Raw genomic sequence first — 20,144 nt, forward strand, 5'->3', positions numbered from 1 at the left:
TTGGACACAAATCTATTTGATAATAGAAAATGCTCGCAACATAATAGAAGGAAAATTACTAATGTCATAAACTGGACCTCGATTTTTAAATGTTAAAACATTTGAACAAAATTTCCATGGAATGTAGAAATCCCCCTTAGATAATAGATTCCTAAGCCTACACCTTAATGGCATACTTCCTCATGGGGTAGTACATATCCCTCTTCTTCTCCCTTTCAGTCTTCAAGGATGCCTGGAGAAAAACAAATTGGTTATAATATACACAACTCAAAATAACAAACATCACTTTCATAACAGCTAATCAAATGAGGCAAAAGAACTACAAATTTCTTAATATCAAAGACTTGATGTAGTTATGGTGAGTTTGGACATGGCACAATACAAACAGACATTTCCGCGAAGAGATCAATGCTTTCACAAAAGCACAATAACTTACATCAAAACTACCTTGAGGTCCCTGTCAGGACCAAAATTGTTGCAACCAGCAGAAAATTGAAAATTACCACTAAACTACACCCTTCTTTCCTAATGATTATTAGCATTCCACTTTGGAAAAGTTCTGTATTTATCATAGTGATTGCAGATTATTACAGTATGACAATAAGCTCTTACCTAACTATTGTCTGTTTCAAACATTCACTAGTCACTACTAACAGTCTCGAGAAAAGGAATGACTGGGCACCCATCAAGACTCAACACCAAGTTTAAACCCTTTTCTTTTAAATCACATCCCAAAGGGTCCTAAGAAGTGGTTCGGAACTGCAAAAGTAAAACTAAAGCTAAAGAATCACTAGACAAAATAAATTTTGAGTAATAATCACACTCACAAAGCTAAACTCGCTTTATTTGAGTGTTAAATGAGCTAAATCATCCACCAAGTGGCACTTAATTTCTCCATACCAAACCACTCAAATCATATAATCTCAGTTCTCTAATACGTTATCTAAAAGAAAACAAATTAGAAAGGACTTCTCCACTTGAGATCTCAACTCCAATAAATACCCAATTCCCACTTCACGAACAAAGCTAATCCAATAAATACGTTATCTAATAGAAAACAAATTAGAAAGGACTTCTCCACTTGAGATCTCAACTCCAATAAATACCCAAATCCCACTTCACGAACAAAGCTAATCCCACACCCTATTAAGGAGTTAAAGGAGCAAAATCATCCACCATTAAACAGCATCTTCCGTAAACCAAACAAGAAGTAAATTTGAAGCATGCCTGCTTCAGCTCTAAAAAATACTATAAAGCAGCAGATAAGATAGTTATACCAAATTAATCCAATCATATACTCTCCAATCCATCATCTAAGCTAAAGAATAAATTCATAAATAATGTAGTAAACTTCATTTCACGAAAACCCAATCCTTATTTGGGTGTTAAATGAGCAAAATCATCCACAAAGTAGCACTTCATAACTCTGACAAAACAAAGTTCGAAAACCAAACAAGAACTTAATTTCTACCAAACCATTCCAATCATATACATATATTATCTAGGAAATAAATTATAAAGCACTTCACTACTTTAACACTACAGTTCTTGGAATTAAAACACTGATTCCCGTCAATCAAATTAATTTAACATCATAAACGCCAACATTTCATTCGGCATTCAACATCATACAATCACTAGCAGAAGGCCAGCCCCAATCATCAGTAAATAGGTATTCTCGATTCAAACGCTTACAATAGCTAACCGAATATCACAATCTACAACATGATAAACAAATGAGCAAAACATTTAGGCACACAAGAAATAGCAGAAGATAGAAAACAATACCTGATGCTTAGTGAGGCGACGACGAATAGCACGGGTCTTCTTGGGACGAAGATCAAGAGGCAAAAACTTCTTTTTACTGTAAGCTTCCCTCAACGCCGACTTCTGCTTCTGTGACATCACTGTCAAAACTTGAGCAATCCCTAATCTCACCACCTTACTGCAAAATTTTCCGCCAGAATACCCCAATTCAATTCAATAAAAATCAAAACAAAAACCTTAAATTGCAAAACCCTAGGAGAGAGAAAAAGTTACATCTTGGAGAGCTTGTTAGGGGCGCCACCGGTAACCTTGGCAACGCGAAGGAGAGCGAGCTCAGCTTTGAGATCCTTAAGCTGGGCCAATAGATCTGCCTTGGGCTTCTGCCTCAACTCATGGGGTTTGATTCTCGCTGCACAAATTTACACATCAAAATGCAGATTGAATCAACTACATTGAAAAGGCTTGCATTCGTCGAACACGAAGGAGAGAGAAGAAAGGGAAATCGATGGCTTACCCATTTCTGTGGTTCTGGAGGTGCTAGCTGATGCGGCGGCGACGACGGCGAATTTGGGATTCTGGAAACCCTATCACAAAAATGGCTCGCTTTAGAAAGGGTTTAATGGAAGAATGGAAGTTCCTTTTATATATGTGGTTTGTGGTTGCGGGTTAATGGGCCTATGGTGTTGTAAAAGTATTTGAGCTACAAAATGGGTTTAGGGTTTTTTGGTATTAGACTCGTAGATAAAGATGTCAAAATGGTTATGTATGTCTTGTCTTGTCTTGTCGGGTTTGGTTCAACTGAGTTCAGGTGATATGGAGTTACTTGTCTTTTCAAATTTAAATTAGTGTTGATTTAGGTTTTAGGTGAGGTTCGATTGGTCAATTTCGTGTTCACACATTCTTATTTACAATGGTTGTACACTAAATATTGTACACCGGAGTAAAAGTTAACTCAAAATGATTAAAAGTTAAGCATATATAGGTAAAAGTTATTTATTTTTGAGTGATAAATTTTTTCATTTTAGTACTCCCTCCATTCCTTTTTGTTGTTCCCATTTCCTTTTTTGGCATTTCTTTTTGTTGTTCCCCTACTGAATCTTTACTATTTTTTGCCATAGTTTTTTTACCAATTTACCCTAAGATTCCCCACTATTTACCAAAAAACCCTAAGATTCTACCCTTTTTCCACCCTCTTTTTCCCCACCAACCTTATTTAATTAATTTCCCATCCCCATAATCCCACCCCACTACCCGTCACTTTCACTTCAACCCCCCTCCTCACATTTCTGATTTCTCCCTCTCTCTTCTACCTCCTTTCACTTTTCTCTCTCTCCTCCTTCCTTTCTCTGTTTCTCTTATCTCATACCCTCAAGAACATCGGATGTTCTTCATTTTCATCTTCCTCCTCTCACTTTTCTCTCTCTCCTCCTTCCTTTCTCTGTTTCTCTTTCTCATATTCTCAAGAACATCGGATGTTCTTCATTTTCATCTTCCTCCTCTCACTTTTCTCTCTCTCCTCCTTCCTCTCTCACTTTTCTCTCTCCTCGTTCAATATCGCCGCCACCACCACCGCAACTCCGCCACCGCCACCACCACCCGAAAAAGCTGTAGAATACGTATTTTTGGTTTTAGATGGTGAAATTCGACCATGAAAACCCTAGATCTAGAGTTTTCATGGTCGAATTTGACCTCTAAATCCTCAAAATCGTGAAATTGAGTATTTATTTATTTTTGTATTCATGTTTCAAATTTTAAGGGGTTTTTTTTTTGCGAACTTATGACGAAATTCTGGGTTGTTTTTTTGGTTGATTTTGGTCGAGTTTTATGGGTTAATTTTTGTCGAATTTTTGGTTGATTTTGGACGAATTTTTTGTCGAATTTTTTGGTCGAATTTCGGGTTGAATGTTCTCGAATTTTGGTTTGATTTTGGTGGATTTTTTGGGGTTTATTTTGGTCTAAATTTGGGTTGAATTATCTCGATTTTCTTGTCTAATTTTTGGGTTGATTTTGGTTGAACTTTCTTGAATTTCTGGGTTTAATTTTGGTTGAATTTGTTCGTATTTCTAGGTTGGATTTTGCTCGATTTTTGTTGAATTTGGGTTGAATTTGTACAATTTTCTGGGTTGAATTTGTTGTTCGATTTTCTGGGTTTAATTTGTTCGATTTAGGTTTAATTTTCCTGGTTTTCTGGGTTGAATATGTTCGTATTTATGGGTTGAATTGTGCTCGAATTTGTTCACGAATTTGTGAGTTGATTGAAGTCTAAATTTCTGGGTTTTTGTTGGATTTTCTTATTTTTTGGTTATATTTTAAATCGAATTTTCTGGTTCGATTTAGTGGTTCGATTTAGAGTTGTTCCAATTTTGTTCTTTTTCTGGTTCGATTTTAATCTGATTATTTTGTTAATGAAATATCTCTCATTTATCTTATTTATTTAATATTTTCTCTCTCCTTACTTTATTTTAAATATATAATCTCTTACACCTAATCATTATTCTTACACCCAATCATTACTCTTATCCCAATACAAACAAAGATTCAGTTTTCTTAAAAACCCCCCAACATTCTTTATGGGAACAACATAAAGGAATGGAGGGAGTATAACTTATTTCTTCAAAATAACTAATAATGTAGAAAATTAATCATTTAACCCTTTAAAATATTTATCTATCAATTTTTTTTGGAAAAATTACTTTAAATAATCCAACCTTTTGACGATTTTCCGCTAATAATCCAACCTATCGAATATTAATTAATAATCCAACCTTTATACCCCATTAATTTTTATTGTACCCAACAGGTCACCAACCTGAAATAATAGGTAATCTGTACACATGTCAAGAAACCATTGGTCACAAGTTTTTTTTTCTTTTTCTTCTTATTACTTTCCTCTTCCTTTTAGAATATTTATTTATTTTATTTTTCTTATTCTTCATCCTCTTACTCCTCCTACAGAGTACAGACCCCGTCTCTCCTACCCTCCGGTCCACCACAACACCTCCTCCATGCACCACCGTTGCTGCTTAGTGCTCCTCCACCCATTGACATCCTATACACACCAAAAACCCCCTCCTCCTCTATTGACCCTTTCTATCTCCTCCCTTCCACAACCCCCTTTCTCTTCACCTCCAATTGAACGATTGAAGAGTAATTAGACCAATGAGCGACAAACAAGTATTACAACAACACCAACAACCAACAACAGTAACAGCTGTAGCATGGGTGAGGAGATGAGAGATAGGGTGAAGAGTAGAAATTCGCCGCCAATTGAACTTTGGTTGGTGGTGCGAGGTAGCAGAAAAACTCAACAACAAGAAATCACCTCGTCGGCGAAAATTAGGAGTCTTTGGCTCTGACTATTTTAGTTTGAATCACGCAATTTTGCATTTTTGGTAGAAAACATTGTGATTGATTTATTAAGGGTTTTTCATTGAGAAATTGATAACAAATTACCCCCTTAAATTTCTTTGAATGACATGACACAGAAGATAGGAGAAAGTGAGCGTCGCCGCCATTGAACGAACCTCCACCCTTGCCGCCATTGAACGAACCTCCACCCTCTTCTCATTGTTCCTTGCTTTGTGAAAATCACCGAAACTCATGTTTCAATTTTGAACTCCTTTCCTAGTTAGCAAGTTCCAAATTTGACCCAATATCTTGATTAGGTAAGTAGCTGGGAGGGAAGAAGAAGATATATCAGAAAATGGCTATGGAGGCAGAGGAATTAGGAGGAAGGAGGTTAGGGGAAAAAAAACTAAAATAAAAAGGTTGACCTTCTTTACCGGTTCCCGGTCACTTAGGTCTAATAAAAGTTAATGGGGTGCAAAGGTTGGATTATTAGATAATAATTCAAATGTTGGATTATTAACGGAAAATCGTCGAAAGGTTGGATTATTTAAAGTAATTTTTCCAAAAATTTTTTACTAATATAAAAGTCAATCAAAACTAGGTTAAAGTTACAAAAAAAAGGGTTAAAGTCATCTTGGTGCACAATAAATTTATTGTACACCTTGTGCGCACAAGACCTTTTGTTTCGTGTTTTAAGTTAATGCAATTTGGTTTTGGGTGGGTTTGTATCGAGGAAGTAAAAATCTCATGCTGTGATGTATCACCAAAAACATAACACCAACAAAGAAACAAAATAGAGAAAAGACAAAACTGCTTGCTGTCATATTTTTTTGGACCGATTATGGATCGAACAAATGATGTAATGGTACAAAAAATGAAAGGAAATGGTATTTTTTAAAGTAAGAATGGCATTTTGTAAAAAACAAATGGTGTTTTGTTAAAAAATGGTACTTGTTTTTTAAAGAATGGTACTTGTTTTTTAAAGAATGGTACATTGTAAAAGAGAAATGGTAGTTCATGTCACTTTCTCTCTCCTCTTTTTCTGTCATTCTCTTCTCTTTTATTTATTAATTTTGTCCTTTTCCTATTGTCCTACTCATTTTGTCTTATTCCTAATTTGTTTGATGTTGGTATAAATTTACAAAAATAACCCTGTGAGGTATTATGAAATACCTCACAGACTGCCGCTACGCCAACCTCGGTTTGTATCAGCCTTACGCCTTACTTAGTAGCATTGTTGTCAAGCTCGTATGGGGTGAGTTTTATGTGTTAAGTTTTGAGTAGGTGAGTTTATCCCTCAGACTTAACCCTAATTTTCAGACTAGGCCACATCCGTTTTCTAATAAGTTTTACCTACTTTTCCATTACTCAGACTCGCACAAGACTCTCTCTATTTTTACACATTATACCCACACTCATGCCAAACTCAACCAAACTCCTAAAAAGATAATTAAATAGGATAAAGTAGGATGATATGGCATAACTTGATAGGATAAAAAGTTGGAATCCTAAATGAGTCTTGAGCGAGTCTTGGATTTTCAAACTCACTTCAATACTTGTTATACTCCGTAGTTGTTACCACATTGTTCCAAGATTCTAGCTCCAGACTCTTTTCAATACTCACTTCAAGACTAGGGATAAACTCACCTTGCAAGGTTTTTTTAGCCTCAATCAGAGGTTCACCTTAGCACTCCGTATTACATTTGAAAAGTTTAATATCCAAAATGCTTTTTTGGTAAATTGTGAAAGTTTTTTATCTGAACTTAATTGAACTTAATTGAACTTATCTTAACTTATCTGAACTTTTTAATCTGGAAAAACTTATTTTGACTGAAATAAACTTATTTATGTGTTAAAATGTCTGAATTTTTTTTCCTGAACTTATATTATCTGAACTTAACTGAACTTAACTAAACTTATTTTTTCTGAAATAAGTCAAAATAAGTCGAACAGAACAGAGCCTTATTCTATTATGCATACTGCACGCTCGTTTGTATTTTAAAAGTGCCCTTAACCTAATACTTCGTATCTTTTAAATAAAACCACTTACATTGGTGTTAGTGGTTTACTCTTCCAAACCAACTTTAATATTCTACCGGCTTCAAAACAACCACCCACTTTTACACCTGTTACAAATTGGCCGGACACGAAATTTCATCCAAAATCGACCTAGAGAATGTGATGGCCACCGCCATTCTCTTTAAATGAGTTAAGCTAAAGAATGGGGACAAAACCTACAAATTGATGCACCAACAATTTGATTTCCGTTCTTTCGATATACAGATCAACTTGCTCCAATTCTTGCGAGCTGATTCTCTTCCAAACACGAAATCATATGTTGTTAAAAGTAAAAATATCAAATTAATTCCATTTTTCCAGGGAAAAAAGAATCAATTAACAGCCATTGATGAGCTTGCATGTGAAGAACATGGGAGAAAAAGAGAGGGAAATTACCTAAGTGACGCCACAAAGCATATGCCGGCAATTGTGACGGTGTGGAGGAGGGTTAAACACCCCCTTAATGTTTGGGGCATTAGACACACAGCTCTTCTTATTTATGTCATTCTTGTTTTCAACCAACTTCAACATATCAAAAACTTCCCAAAAGTTCTTTCGTAGGATTGCAAGAGAAGAGAGGTGAGAAGAGAGAAGGATGGTGTAGTGGTGGTTGATTGCCAAGAGAAGGGGTGGTGTAGTGGTGGTTGAAGCGGTGGTTGTTTGGGTGAGGAGAGAGAAAATGAGTTGTACGTAATTACTCCGTAGAATTGAGGACTTTTAAAAACGAAAATGAGTTTTTTTCCTTTCTCTGTATTTTTTAAAAAAGATACACTTTGCCTTAAACGAACGTATTTTAAAAAGAGATACACTTTCCTTTTTTGACATGTCCGATCCCCACTTCCAATTATATTAATATCTCTCTCTTTCTTGTGGTCCCAAACTTATTCACATCATTTTTTTACTATAAAAAATAATTCACCCACTACTCCACTTACATCTTATTTTAATAAATTCAACTCACTCTCCTAAAACTACGTGCCGGTCAAAGTGTATCTCTTTTTAAAATACAGAGGGAGTACTATTTTAGCCAAGGGACTAACCTTTTAACTAAGTGGATTGATCTTTAATTTGTTTACTTTGGTTAATTTTGGCCGAAAAATAAAAAGTAGTCATATATGGTGTAAAAAAAAACTAATGGTTCCAAACGGTGAAAATTTTAAAAGGTTAGATCTCGTCTTTGTGCTTAACTCCTCTTTCAATTGTTTACCCTTGCCTTTTCTTTAATTTTATCTTGAAATTAGAAAACTAATCTATCCTCCATTTCTTCTCACAAGTCATTCTTGATTCCTAATTGCTAAATTTAAAAATTATAACTTGTTGGTTTCCTCAGAAATGTTATTTTATGGTATTGAAGCTATAAAGTGATCATCATTTTAAAAAGGGAATGCTTTGATTTATTTAAGCTTCAAATACTAAGTGTTTCTTTTTTTATTACTCGTACATCAATTTTGCACCACTTTGATTTCTTTCCGATACTAGTTGTTGGAACGTGCGCTAGCGCGCACGTTCCCCCAAAATATAAGAAACTATCTCCCGAAACGTTATGCAAATCATAAGCCTAATTACACTATTGAAATAGGTAAAAGCATGAATACAGTACTCCGTAGATGATAAGAAATGTATCTTATTAATTGATATAGGTTACATATATAGAAACCCCTACACAAGTCATAAGTGATCCCAAAGGTCAATGGCGCGCTATATATGTCCTCGGAACATAAAATTTGGTTCCATGTTCCTCTAATAAAAACCCAACACATAAATACTAAAGCCATGCAGCATAAACAATGGTTGCTTGTAAAAGGCGTACGTGGTTCCGGTACTACTTAACTTTCACAAATACATAATATTGATTTTAACATGGATTTTAATAGAGCTTGCACGCATATAAAAGGGAGGCATTTCTGAAAGTGTTTACTCTTCTGCCGCAACCTCCAAAGTCTCCTTGGCATTACCCTCTAACTCCACCTCTTCTAATGCCACTTGTTTAAGATGCCACTTGAGCACGTTGCTTTTGGAGAGGGCTGTTGTTGGTCTCCGCCTAGAAATGCTTAGTACGAAACATCTTCACGGCAACGATTGTTTTGCAAATTTACAGAACTGAAATTAACATAATAAAATGAATTTGTTTGCAAATAGCAACGTTACAATACCTACTAAGGTGGGTTGAACCCAGCTCAAAACAAAACCAAAGTCCCTGCTTCCCTTCTTTTATTTTCATTTTCACCATTGGTTCTTCCTTGGATGGTTTTAGACAAACCCTAGAGTTAGGAATTTCTAATTAGCTCTAATCTAGAGTAGCTTACATGCATTCTGGACACTCTATCGCGACTCCAAAACACAATAATTCTAAAGTATGCAAATTTTCCATTAATTCAAAATTTATAGCCAACATGCATGTAAACAGAGTAAATATAACCAAAAACCCAACCCAAAAGATGGAGGCAATACCTTTAGTACAAATAGATAAGAATCTGAAAGTCCACTGTACTTTCCACCATGGCTATCCTCACCTAATGGGTTGAGAACAAAAAAACAAAAAAAAAATAGTGGATAATGATGCTTTAGCTAATACAAGAATATCATATAGATAAGAAAAATTGTCAATACGAACTTACAGGCTCGTACAACAAGCTGCAGAGTTGAGCTCTCCTAGTCCATTAATCTAGTACTGGATTCTTCGCAAAGTTGCATGGAGCCAAGCAGAAGTAAGGTGGGATTCGGGTATACTGACAATAAAATGAGAAAATAGGAGATGAAGGTAAAGGACTAACCTGTAGAGGTTGAGCATTTTAATACAGATTCATGAGCCTTTTGACCATGAGGGAAATAAAAGGATATTCAAAAGTTCAACATTCGCAATGATTTGATAGAGGTTAAACCAGATTTCCCAATTCAATAACAGAGCAAAACCACCTACTCTAAGAAGTGGAGGAATGTGCCAAATGTTGGGAAAACTGTGAGAGCTTTGCCTTCACATTTTCATCAAGAGGCTGCACAAAAATAATGGATGTTTAAGCTAAAAATCACCAGTGAGAAAAGTGTATATGTGCATGAAAAGAAAAGTGTATACCATCGTACTGCGGCAAGCTAAAATATCTATCGTCAAGCCCTGGCCTCGCACCCCGAACACTGTGTTGGGTTGGCTTTGTCTTCTGTTAAAAGCAAGAATAGGTTTTACATCAGTTACATATACCAGGAACATGTCTAAACCCCAGACTTAAAAATCCAGTTCATACAAACAGAAAGAAAAAAATCCAACAAACTGGTATTTGATTCAATCACCTGCTCCCTGACAACATTTAGTAGCGGTCCTTGAAATTTACAAAACATGTTGAGAAGAGACGTATCAGTATAATTTTCCAACGAAAAATATCCATGTACAAGCGTGCAACAGGTCCTTGAAGACCTACCAAAGCGATAGGAAAATTGTCCAAGAACCTCAACAAACGGCATGGATTCAATGTCCACTACATCATGAAAACACAATATTCAAACCTATTATAAAAGCAACATTCTAGTTCATGACAAACCACGTATATTAGATTACGCACCTATAGTTCGGCCCAATTCGATGACACGGGCATCAGGAGGACCCTCTTGTCCATCTACTGGTGTATGCGCTACGGGTTCTATCCACGATTGAATTTCATCAGTAACATGTGGGACAACCTAACAAGTACAAAGAAAATAATTCAGACTACGAAGTTTTCAGCAGCAGCAGTTGAAAATCTTCAATTAGAAAGGAAAAAGACCTGAACAGTTTTCCCCAAATAATCTCCCCTTCTCTCCTTGTCAATAACAGACTGTCACATACATCAAAAAGGAAGGAAAATATTAATTAACATCAACTTAATATCATAGTCAAGTGGGTTACTCCATCCTTGGGAATGAAGGATTGAGGGACAAGTTAGGTAACAAATAATGCAGTGTCGGTCAATTAGCTTGCCTAATAAATTTCCCAACTTGATGTCTAAGAATCTCTCGTAGTTACCAAGATCTAAGTTCACCTACGAAACATTAAAAAAACAAAATGAACCTCGTTTGTTCAGTACTATGAAATACGAAAGTTGACATATCCTTAACAACTAAGATTAGCTATATCAGCAGATGATTAAGGTTGCAACATGTTCAGAATCAACTCATGAACATTTGATCACAAGTTCAATAAAACATCAATATCTTTCAGCTTAAACTCGAAATAATAGTAGTATAATAAAAACCTCATGAAGGGAACAACTTGCCACTCCGGCCCCACAACAATATATCCACAAGAAAAAGGAAATCATTTTGCTGTTTAAAGAAGAAAAGCAAGCTCGTTTGATTTCACACACTAAAGCTTCTACTTCGTATTTCTTTCCCCTTTATTGACCTCTAGGTAAAGAGAATATATGAGCACCCACATCTTCATTGAAAATTTCATTATGTTATCCAAGTTTTTCAAAGAAAACAACAAAACCCACAAGATAATTTCTCTCAATTATTTGTTTGTTGAATATGTTTGTTTAATTATATATTTCCCTAAATTCATAGATATGTTTGAAGAATTACGGTTAAAGAGTCACTTGAACTGATTCTCTTTAAAAACCTGGTTATTAATTAATAAAAATCATAGGTTTGAACAGTTAACATCATAGGTTATTAATTAATAAAAATCTGAAAGCCATTAGATGAAGTGAGAGCACTTACAGTACTAAGGGTAAAGAGCAATGCTCAAGAGAAGGAGGTATATGAGTATATCCCCTCAATGAATTTCTTTTCTAGTATCAACCCACTAAAAATAAAAACATCAGATAAAAAAAATAACCACCACAAACAAAAACCAAAATCATAAAAAACATAAATTATACTTGAAACGAATGCGCTTGAGATCATTACCACCTTGGGGCATGGAAACAAAATTAATAAGAACACCATGCTCCACCTTAGCAACTCACTAATCCTCCTCCATAAACACCACTTATTCCGACCTCCCATTAATCACCACCGGCGTCCCCTCGCCACTCAAAAGCTCCATCCCCATCCCCTTAACCAAGACTAAGGTGTTCAAGACATCGTAAAGGAGTGTTTTCAGTTGACTGCATCACCAAGATCTCTACACCATCATGATATAACCTATAACCTCTGAATCTACATCAATACAAGCACAATTTTACTTATAACAACAACATAGTTATGGAGACGTAGAGAAATATGTGAAGCACCAAGAAAAATCATACACTCTCAATTAAAAAGTAGCAAAATAGACGAACAAAACCCGTGGTATCAACAAAACCCAAGTAGGTCATGCACTAAGCCTCTATACCAAAAATAACAACTCACTCGTCAAAATGGTTTCTCGTTGCAATTCGGAAACCTCAACCGCAAAATTGATGAAAACAGTCACTCTCAAATTTTGAATTTATGTAGAAAATTAACAAAAGATAATAGTTTTAGGTGCATGATCTTATTTAGCATCAAATCTTGCCGTTGCGAATTATATAAAAGATTTCAAACAAATAGAAAACCCTCGTTAGAAGTCATAACTCGTAACTACAAAAACAAAATGAACTAATATTGACCTATTACTTAAAACAAATTATCAATTTAAATCTCAACATATCCCGAAGAATCAGGTTCACTTATATCACCAAAAAAGAAACAAATTTAAAAATAAAAAAACAAAAATAAAGAGATCCAGTTCATCAGAATTCGACTAAAATAAGGGAACACACAAAAATAAAATTAAGAAACCCAAACCGATGCACCGGAAAATTGAGCAGGAGCACAAAAATCATGGTAAAAATATGAACAGCCGCCAGATAAATAGGGTGATTCACCATTGTAACAAAAAGATTAGCACCAACAACAAGAAACTCAAATGTAAAGGTCAAGGTCCTTGATTTCTAACTGATAATGCACCTCCATCTGTTAAGCACATTCCAAATGCATTGCATGCCCGCAAGAAAGTACATTGACTTCGTTTGTTGTAACGAATAGATACTACATATATAGAATAGTAAGAACAATGTTAATGGCATGTAAATCTCCTAACATAGTGACAACAATGCAAATGTCTAGTAACATAATGAGGAAACAAACATAAAAGAACAAATCGGAGGAAGAATTTCACCTCACAACATCTCACCCGAAGATTGGGTATCCCAAGTTTAATAAACAATAATACAACTTGATTTTAATTCTTTTAGACATGAAGATATTAACATTCCAGTCATGGAATGACAACCAAGGTATACAACAACCAATAAACAATAAACAATCAACCATGGACTCAGGGATTATAAATTGATCAAGAGTCCCCACTAAAACTAAAGTGCCAAACCCTAACAAGCATACAATTCAATGATTTCCCCAGCAAAGCCAAATATTAATCCTCAATATTAAACAAATACATAATTCCTTAAGATAACAAACTTCACAAACTACATAAATCAATACGAATTATGAACAAAATTTTCAACCCAACGAATTCATTAACAATTTAAATAAAAAATAAAAAATGGAAATTAAGGATAATAGTAATGATAATAGAAGCTACATATTTCCTTAAAGATCACAAATTTCACAAACTACAGAAATCAATACAAATTATGAATAATATTTTCAACCCAGTAAAATAAAAAACAAGTAAAATCACAAATTAAAAATGGAAATTAAGGAGTAACAATAATAATCAAAGTACCTTTGCATAAATAGGATGGCCACGCCCATCTAAATCACAAGCCAAAAATGAAAATATATCAACTTTAGTAAGATGGGAAAAGAAGATTCTCAAATATTAGTGCACAGAATAGTTAAATTGATAAAACAATTCTAATATGTAGCAGTGACAGTGGAAGTATTATCAGTCAAATTGGGTTATAGGAAGTTCCAAACTCTTCATTGAGAAAAAGGCACAAGCTCTAACACAACTCTCAAATTCCATTCGAATTCCTATGAAAATCTTGACTCAGCTTTCCTCATAACAGATACTCTGTAATAAGTAAAAGAAGATAAAACCCAAAAGATATAACATCAACAACTTCTTCCAGGCTTCCACTCAAGTAAACAGAATCGATGCTAAATGTTCAGTAAACAGAATCCCCCTACTAAAACTTCCTTTCTCCGAATGTTCTGGCATATCATATAAATAGCTAAGGGAAAATGTGAATAACTAAAACTCAGTGCCAAAATAAAGCCAACAACAAAATATGCATTCAAAAGAGTGACAGCCATCTTAAATCAATTTGAAGCTACTATAAGGTCTATAACCAGAGAATTCTGTACAAGGAACAATGAAGGTACAAAAAAATTTCATTTCTACAAATAAAATTGAGAAATTGTTCACCTTTTCACACACAATCAACTACTCACTCTGAATTCAGTCCGTCTGAATTGCTTCCCGCAACTCCAAAACCCTACAGATCATGAAATGATGATGAAAATTAATCAACAAATGATCACACCTAGAATAGTGACAAATGACATTATTCTTAAGGAAAATGACAAAAAAAATTGGGGGCATATTTACCAATACAAAACACAACCCACCAAATTGTGATTTTGTTTGTCTGTTAGTCTCTTATATCTATTTATTAAAAGGCGATGATCAAAAAGTAATTGTAATAATCTATACTCATTCACTAAGTTGATGACCTCAATAGTTTTTTTAGGGTGGTCGATCCAGACCGTAGAGACAAAAGGCAAGAAGCAGTAAGCCAGTAACAAAAAAACGATATCCGGCAAAGGAACAAGGAGTTACAACTTCAAGGAGTACAAGTCAGGGGAGAATAACAAGTAACCTCACTGTTTTACTTTTGGGGTACATTTGGTTGAAATGTATCTTTGCAAATATGTTTTCTGAAGTACAATTCCCATTAGATACAATTAGAGATAAAGGATGTAACATCTATAAGAAAAGTTTTAATTCTGTTTACACTAATAGGAAAAAGCTAGTAAAGAACTGAAAACTTGCAAGTTGCAACAGGTAGTAGTTTATTTAGCATTAATAACATGATATTTAAGCAATAAGTCGGGCGACATACGATAGTGCTATTATCATTTTCAGATCTTGGGGGAGTTAGAAGAGGAAAGGAGTTACGGCTAAGCCTCGGGACATTGTACAATTCCATAACCTTCTCATAGTTACCCGTCCATCATTATTGGGCATGCCATTTGTTGAACATATATCTGCTAATAAAAGCATACAAACCATCAGAACCCAGATTTCATACTCCGTACTATATAGCCTTAAAAAACGTATACATAAACAAAGACATTGTAAGAATATTCACATATAACTTAGTATGACTTTCTGAAACTGCATCAATATATACCATAGATCTACACCATAAATTTCATGGTACATGTGTAATAGCTTCCAAAAGTAGGACTTAAATTCATACTGCAATACTATTTTTTTGGGAACAGTAATAACACGAGCTTGACACAAAGTTACAAAGCCTATCAATATCTATGATACCCAGACTCTTTATTTCACATTAAGAAAACGTGTCTGGTCCACTACAGTCTACAGTCTTACATGTATCCACACTTGAACACAAGGAAAAAGATTTTGCAGTGAACAGTCATATATATGGGTTTTTCCCATCCCCTGTATAAACTTTATGTGCTTTCTCGGAGGAACTTATGAAATTGATGAGGCGAAGCAAGATAAAAGAAACGGAATATTGATTGATAATTCCACACTTACAATAGTTACAAACTATATACAACTTACCATAGCCTTCTATCCACTATATATGATGCTTCTCGATGTCATATGCTTCCTTTACCATCCTTGTTTTCATACTTGCATCTCGCAAAGTTTTAAGAGAAGCATTATCCTCGTCGCTTTTCTCACTGCAAAGAATAAGAGATAGGATATATGTGAGAGCCTCTACCTCATAATCTACTTTAAAAAAAAATAAAGCTTTGTCTACACGAAGAAAGTCACATTCTCATCATTATTAATAGAATAAATTCTAGATTATATAAGCGTTCTAATGAGCTTATAATCTTGCACTGGACAAAACACCTTACATCTATTTGATCAACATGTTCAGCACTATTTTTTGAACTCGCCCGTATATAATATGCAAAGAAAAAGTTCCTCCCAATGATCAAATCTCAGTCTTCCGTCCTTAAAGTCGAATTGACAATCGACATTAACATAATGGATCAAATTATTTAAACACTTGAAAGATATGACAATTCCTACGTGCTACCAGTTCTACTAAACAATTTAACAACTGGATAATCAAATATTACTAACGAAAATCATAAGCTAATCCAAATATCCAAAACTCAAAGATTGAAGAGGAGAAAATATGCGTTCATTGTGTATAATATATATTCATTTACATAATTCAACTACACAAAATCCAGCTACACGTTATCTTATAAACCCCTATAGTTAAGAAAAAATGAGGCAAAAATTCAACCATAAATCCCAAAAGAAAAGTAATAAACTCTAACCTGACATTGCCAATTAGATTCCCCAATACCTGCACCCAAACAAAAATAAATGAAGTAGGAAAATGTTACAAGCTTAAAATCTCAGAAACCTTAAAATCACAACGCTATAAAACAAAACATTAATGAAATTGAATTAGAAAATAGATAAAAATAAGAACCCTAAATTCAAAATCACTGGAAATAGACCAAATAAATTATCTTAATTGATGAATTAAAATGTCAAATACGTATACACTAATTAAAAATAAAAACTCAGACCTGAGATTCGAGGGTTCAAACGGTTTTCGCAGCGGAGAATTTGTTTGAGAGAGTATAATCATGAAGAACCTGGGTGCTGATTGTTGAAGAGGCGAATTAAGAATCAACCGATTCGTCACATGAGAGCGGATAGCTAGGGTTGAAAATGAAGGAGGTAGTGAGTTAAACTGACCAAAAATAGCAAAATTAATAACAAAACCATAGAAAACAATCGATTATCACATTCGAATGCATCAATGTCGGACTCCTTCTCAAAATCCTCGAACGTGGCCTTTGATCACCATAAAACAACATCCTCTTGAAGAAAAACGGGGATTGACGATCTGAAAATCCAGGATGATGGAAGGAGATAGGTGAAGGGGGCGATGGAGATTGTGGAGATTGCGGAGATAGAGCTAGGGTTTCTAGAAAATGGAAGGGGAAGAAGATCTCAGTCGAGGAAAGAGAAAGGGAAAACAAAGAGGAGCAAACCAGGCAGATGGCTGATAGAACACGTGGCACCATCCAACGTCATGGAAAAATCCAGTAATTAAGGTTGAAAGGTGGGGGCAAAATCGGCAGCACACTATTGCTGCAATAGTAACTTGAAGTTTGTATGTTTTAAAGTGTTAGGATTGTCATTTTTGCAAGAAGGGTGAGTGGGTGACTATGTTGGATGTAGGGGCAACAATTCAGATTAATGGGTTAGGTTCAGGTTTGGTTTCGGGTCAATTTCGGGTTTGTGTAAAACGGTATTAGAAATATTGTAAAGCTTAATATTACTACAAAATATGATAAATGGCTCAAATCGGGCCGGTTTCACTTCATTTGGGATTAATTCAGGTCGGGTTCAGATTCCTCTCTGTAACTTTAGGTCGGGTTCAAGTCAGGTTATCGGGTTGGGTCAAAGATTTCCATCCCTGGTTGGATGATTGATATAGGCACCGCCGTGGTGGTTATGGGTTTCAAAAAGTGTGGGTCGGGATATTTCAAATAATTGATTTTTTGTTTTCGGATCTGATTGTTGGTGGCATCGGTGATTTTGGTGGTGGGGGTGGCCCGGTGCTAGGTGGGGCGATGGAAGAGGATGTTGGGTTGGAAGAGGGTACGACAAGAACATAAGTGAAGTACTCTTATTAAAATAAAATAGTGTAGTGAGATACACCCTCCATATTTATTTAAGAGATACACTTAGCCGGGCACGGATATTAAGAAAAAGAATGGAATGAAATAAAGTAATAAAACAAGTGGGGTTGAGTTGATATTTTAATAAGAAAAACAAGTGGGGACCATATCATTTTAGGGAGTGGGGGGGTTGGGGGGGGGGGTGTAGATAGATTATTTAATTAGATAGTGGGTTGATAAGTTACTAAAAATGGCAAGTGTATCTCTTAAATAAATACGGCCGGAAAAAACAAGTGTATCTCTTAAATAAATACAGAGGGAGTAAGGCCCTGTTTAGTTCACCTTATTTCAGGACCTTATTACTTATTTCAGATTTAATCAGATCAGATCAGACCAGACCAGACCAGACCAGATCAGAAAAAATAAGTTCAGATCAGATCAGATCAGACCAGACCAGACCAAATTAGATCAGACCAGATCAAATCAGATCAGACCAGATTATTATGATGATGATTATTATTATTATTTATATCATTTTTATTATATTTAATATTTATTACTTTTATTGCTTTAATAAAAAATAATTTTGTTGTCGGTGCAATTAAAATCTATTACTTAAGGCATAAAAAAACATTAACAAAACATTCAAATTCATCACGTCCAAATTAAAACCATTAAGTCCAGATCAGAAACGATATGATCAGGTCATGTCCATATCAAAACTGATTTTTATAGATCAAAACTATTACGGAGTATATATCTAGACCAGAACTGATAGAATCAGATAATATCCATATCATAACTGATCTGTACAGATCATGTCCAGATCATGTTTGAATCTGCAAAGATCTTGTCTACATCAGAACCAATTCTTACATAACCAATATGTTCAGATCAAAACCGATTTGTACAGATCATGTCCAGATCAGAATCGATATGTCCAGATTATAATTGGTCTAGATATCGACTCTGTACAGATTATGTTCAGATCGGAATTGATCGGCAAAGATCATGTCCATATAAGAATTGATTAATAGTGATCATGACCAGATCAGAACTGATCTGTACAGATCATGACCAGATCAGAAATGATATGTACAGATGATGACCAGATCAGAAATGATCTGTACAGATCATGTCCAGATCAGACCTGATCTATACAGATCATGTCTAGATCAGAACTGAACTGTACAGCTCATGTCCAGATCAGAACTGAACTGTACAGCTCATGTCCAGATCACAACTGATCTGTACAGATCATGTCCAGATCAGAACTGATCTGTACAGATCATGTACAGATCAGAACTGAACTGTACAGATCATGTCCAGATCAGAACTGGTCTGTATAGATCATGTCCAGATCAGAACTGGTCTGTATAGATCATGTCCAGATCAGAACTGGTCTGTACAGATCATGTCCAGATCAGAATTGAACTGTACATATCATGTCCAGATCAGAATTGATCATGTCCAAACAGAACAGATCTGTACAAATCATGTCCAGATCAGAATCGATCTGTACAAATCATGTCCAGATCAGAATCGATCTGTACAGATCATATCCAGATCAGAACTTATATGTATAGATCATAACCGATCTAGCTATCTAGATCATGTCTAGGTCTATCTAATATAAGGAATAGTTAAATCATGAGCAAAGTCAAATAAATAATATCAATATTATAAATTTGTGTAACATTTATTTTACACGTAAGTCGTTTAATATTAATAAATGTAGATTTTCGTTTAAACTTAATTATGAAGAATCAGATCAGATCAGATCAGATCAGATCAGACCAGATCAGATCAGACCAGATCATATCAGATCAGACCAGATCAGATCAGATCAGAAAAAATAAGTTCAGATCAGATCAGATCAGATCAGGAAAAATAAGGTGAACTAAACAGGGCCTAAGAATAAGAGGAAAAATATAAGTTGAAGGACACGGACGGTATTATGCAAAAAGGTGGCATTATTCCAATGCCCCTTAACTCAAAACCTTATATTCTTTTTTAATAATAATAATAATAATAATAATAATAACTTATTGAAACTTATTGAATCTAAAACTTATTTTTTAAAGTTGAACAAAACGCCCCTTGTAGCATTGCTTTCAAATTTGCTAGTCAGAACCACATCATGTCAATATCAC

The 20,144-nt window shown here is 34.9% G+C and overlaps 1 protein-coding gene and 2 long non-coding RNA genes across 5 annotated transcripts; all 3 read right to left on the reverse strand.

Moving 5' to 3' along the window:
* On the reverse strand, positions 1-2,440 carry LOC110793905 (60S ribosomal protein L35). Its single transcript, XM_021998842.2, has 4 exons — positions 2,282-2,440; positions 2,041-2,176; positions 1,789-1,945; positions 1-232 (listed from the first exon to the last, which is right to left on the reverse strand). The coding sequence occupies exons 1-4, from the start codon at positions 2,283-2,285 to the stop codon at positions 158-160; spliced, it is 372 nt and encodes a 123-aa protein (XP_021854534.1). The 5' UTR covers positions 2,286-2,440; the 3' UTR covers positions 1-157.
* A 6,341-nt stretch (positions 2,441-8,781) lies between these two features.
* Positions 8,782-10,188, reverse strand: LOC110793899 (uncharacterized). The gene is made up of 4 exons (XR_008927201.1): positions 9,948-10,188; positions 9,792-9,851; positions 9,625-9,686; positions 8,782-9,273 (listed from the first exon to the last, which is right to left on the reverse strand). It is a non-coding gene; the product is annotated as an uncharacterized lncRNA (long non-coding RNA).
* A 3,667-nt stretch (positions 10,189-13,855) lies between these two features.
* Positions 13,856-17,495, reverse strand: LOC110793900 (uncharacterized). 3 transcript variants are annotated; one of them, XR_008927202.1, is made up of 6 exons: positions 16,888-17,495; positions 16,630-16,658; positions 15,893-16,014; positions 15,198-15,345; positions 14,501-14,570; positions 13,856-13,884 (listed from the first exon to the last, which is right to left on the reverse strand). It is a non-coding gene; the product is annotated as an uncharacterized lncRNA (long non-coding RNA). The 3 variants fall into 3 exon arrangements; XR_002534829.2 differs by lacking the exon at positions 13,856-13,884 and having other exon boundaries at positions 14,333-14,570; positions 15,198-15,342; XR_002534828.2 differs by lacking the exon at positions 13,856-13,884 and having other exon boundaries at positions 14,335-14,570.
* Between the last annotated feature and the right edge of the window lie 2,649 nt (positions 17,496-20,144).

This window comes from Spinacia oleracea, chromosome 2 (assembly GCF_020520425.1).
Source record: "Spinacia oleracea cultivar Varoflay chromosome 2, BTI_SOV_V1, whole genome shotgun sequence".
NCBI classification, from domain to species: Eukaryota; Viridiplantae; Streptophyta; class Magnoliopsida; order Caryophyllales; family Amaranthaceae; genus Spinacia; species Spinacia oleracea.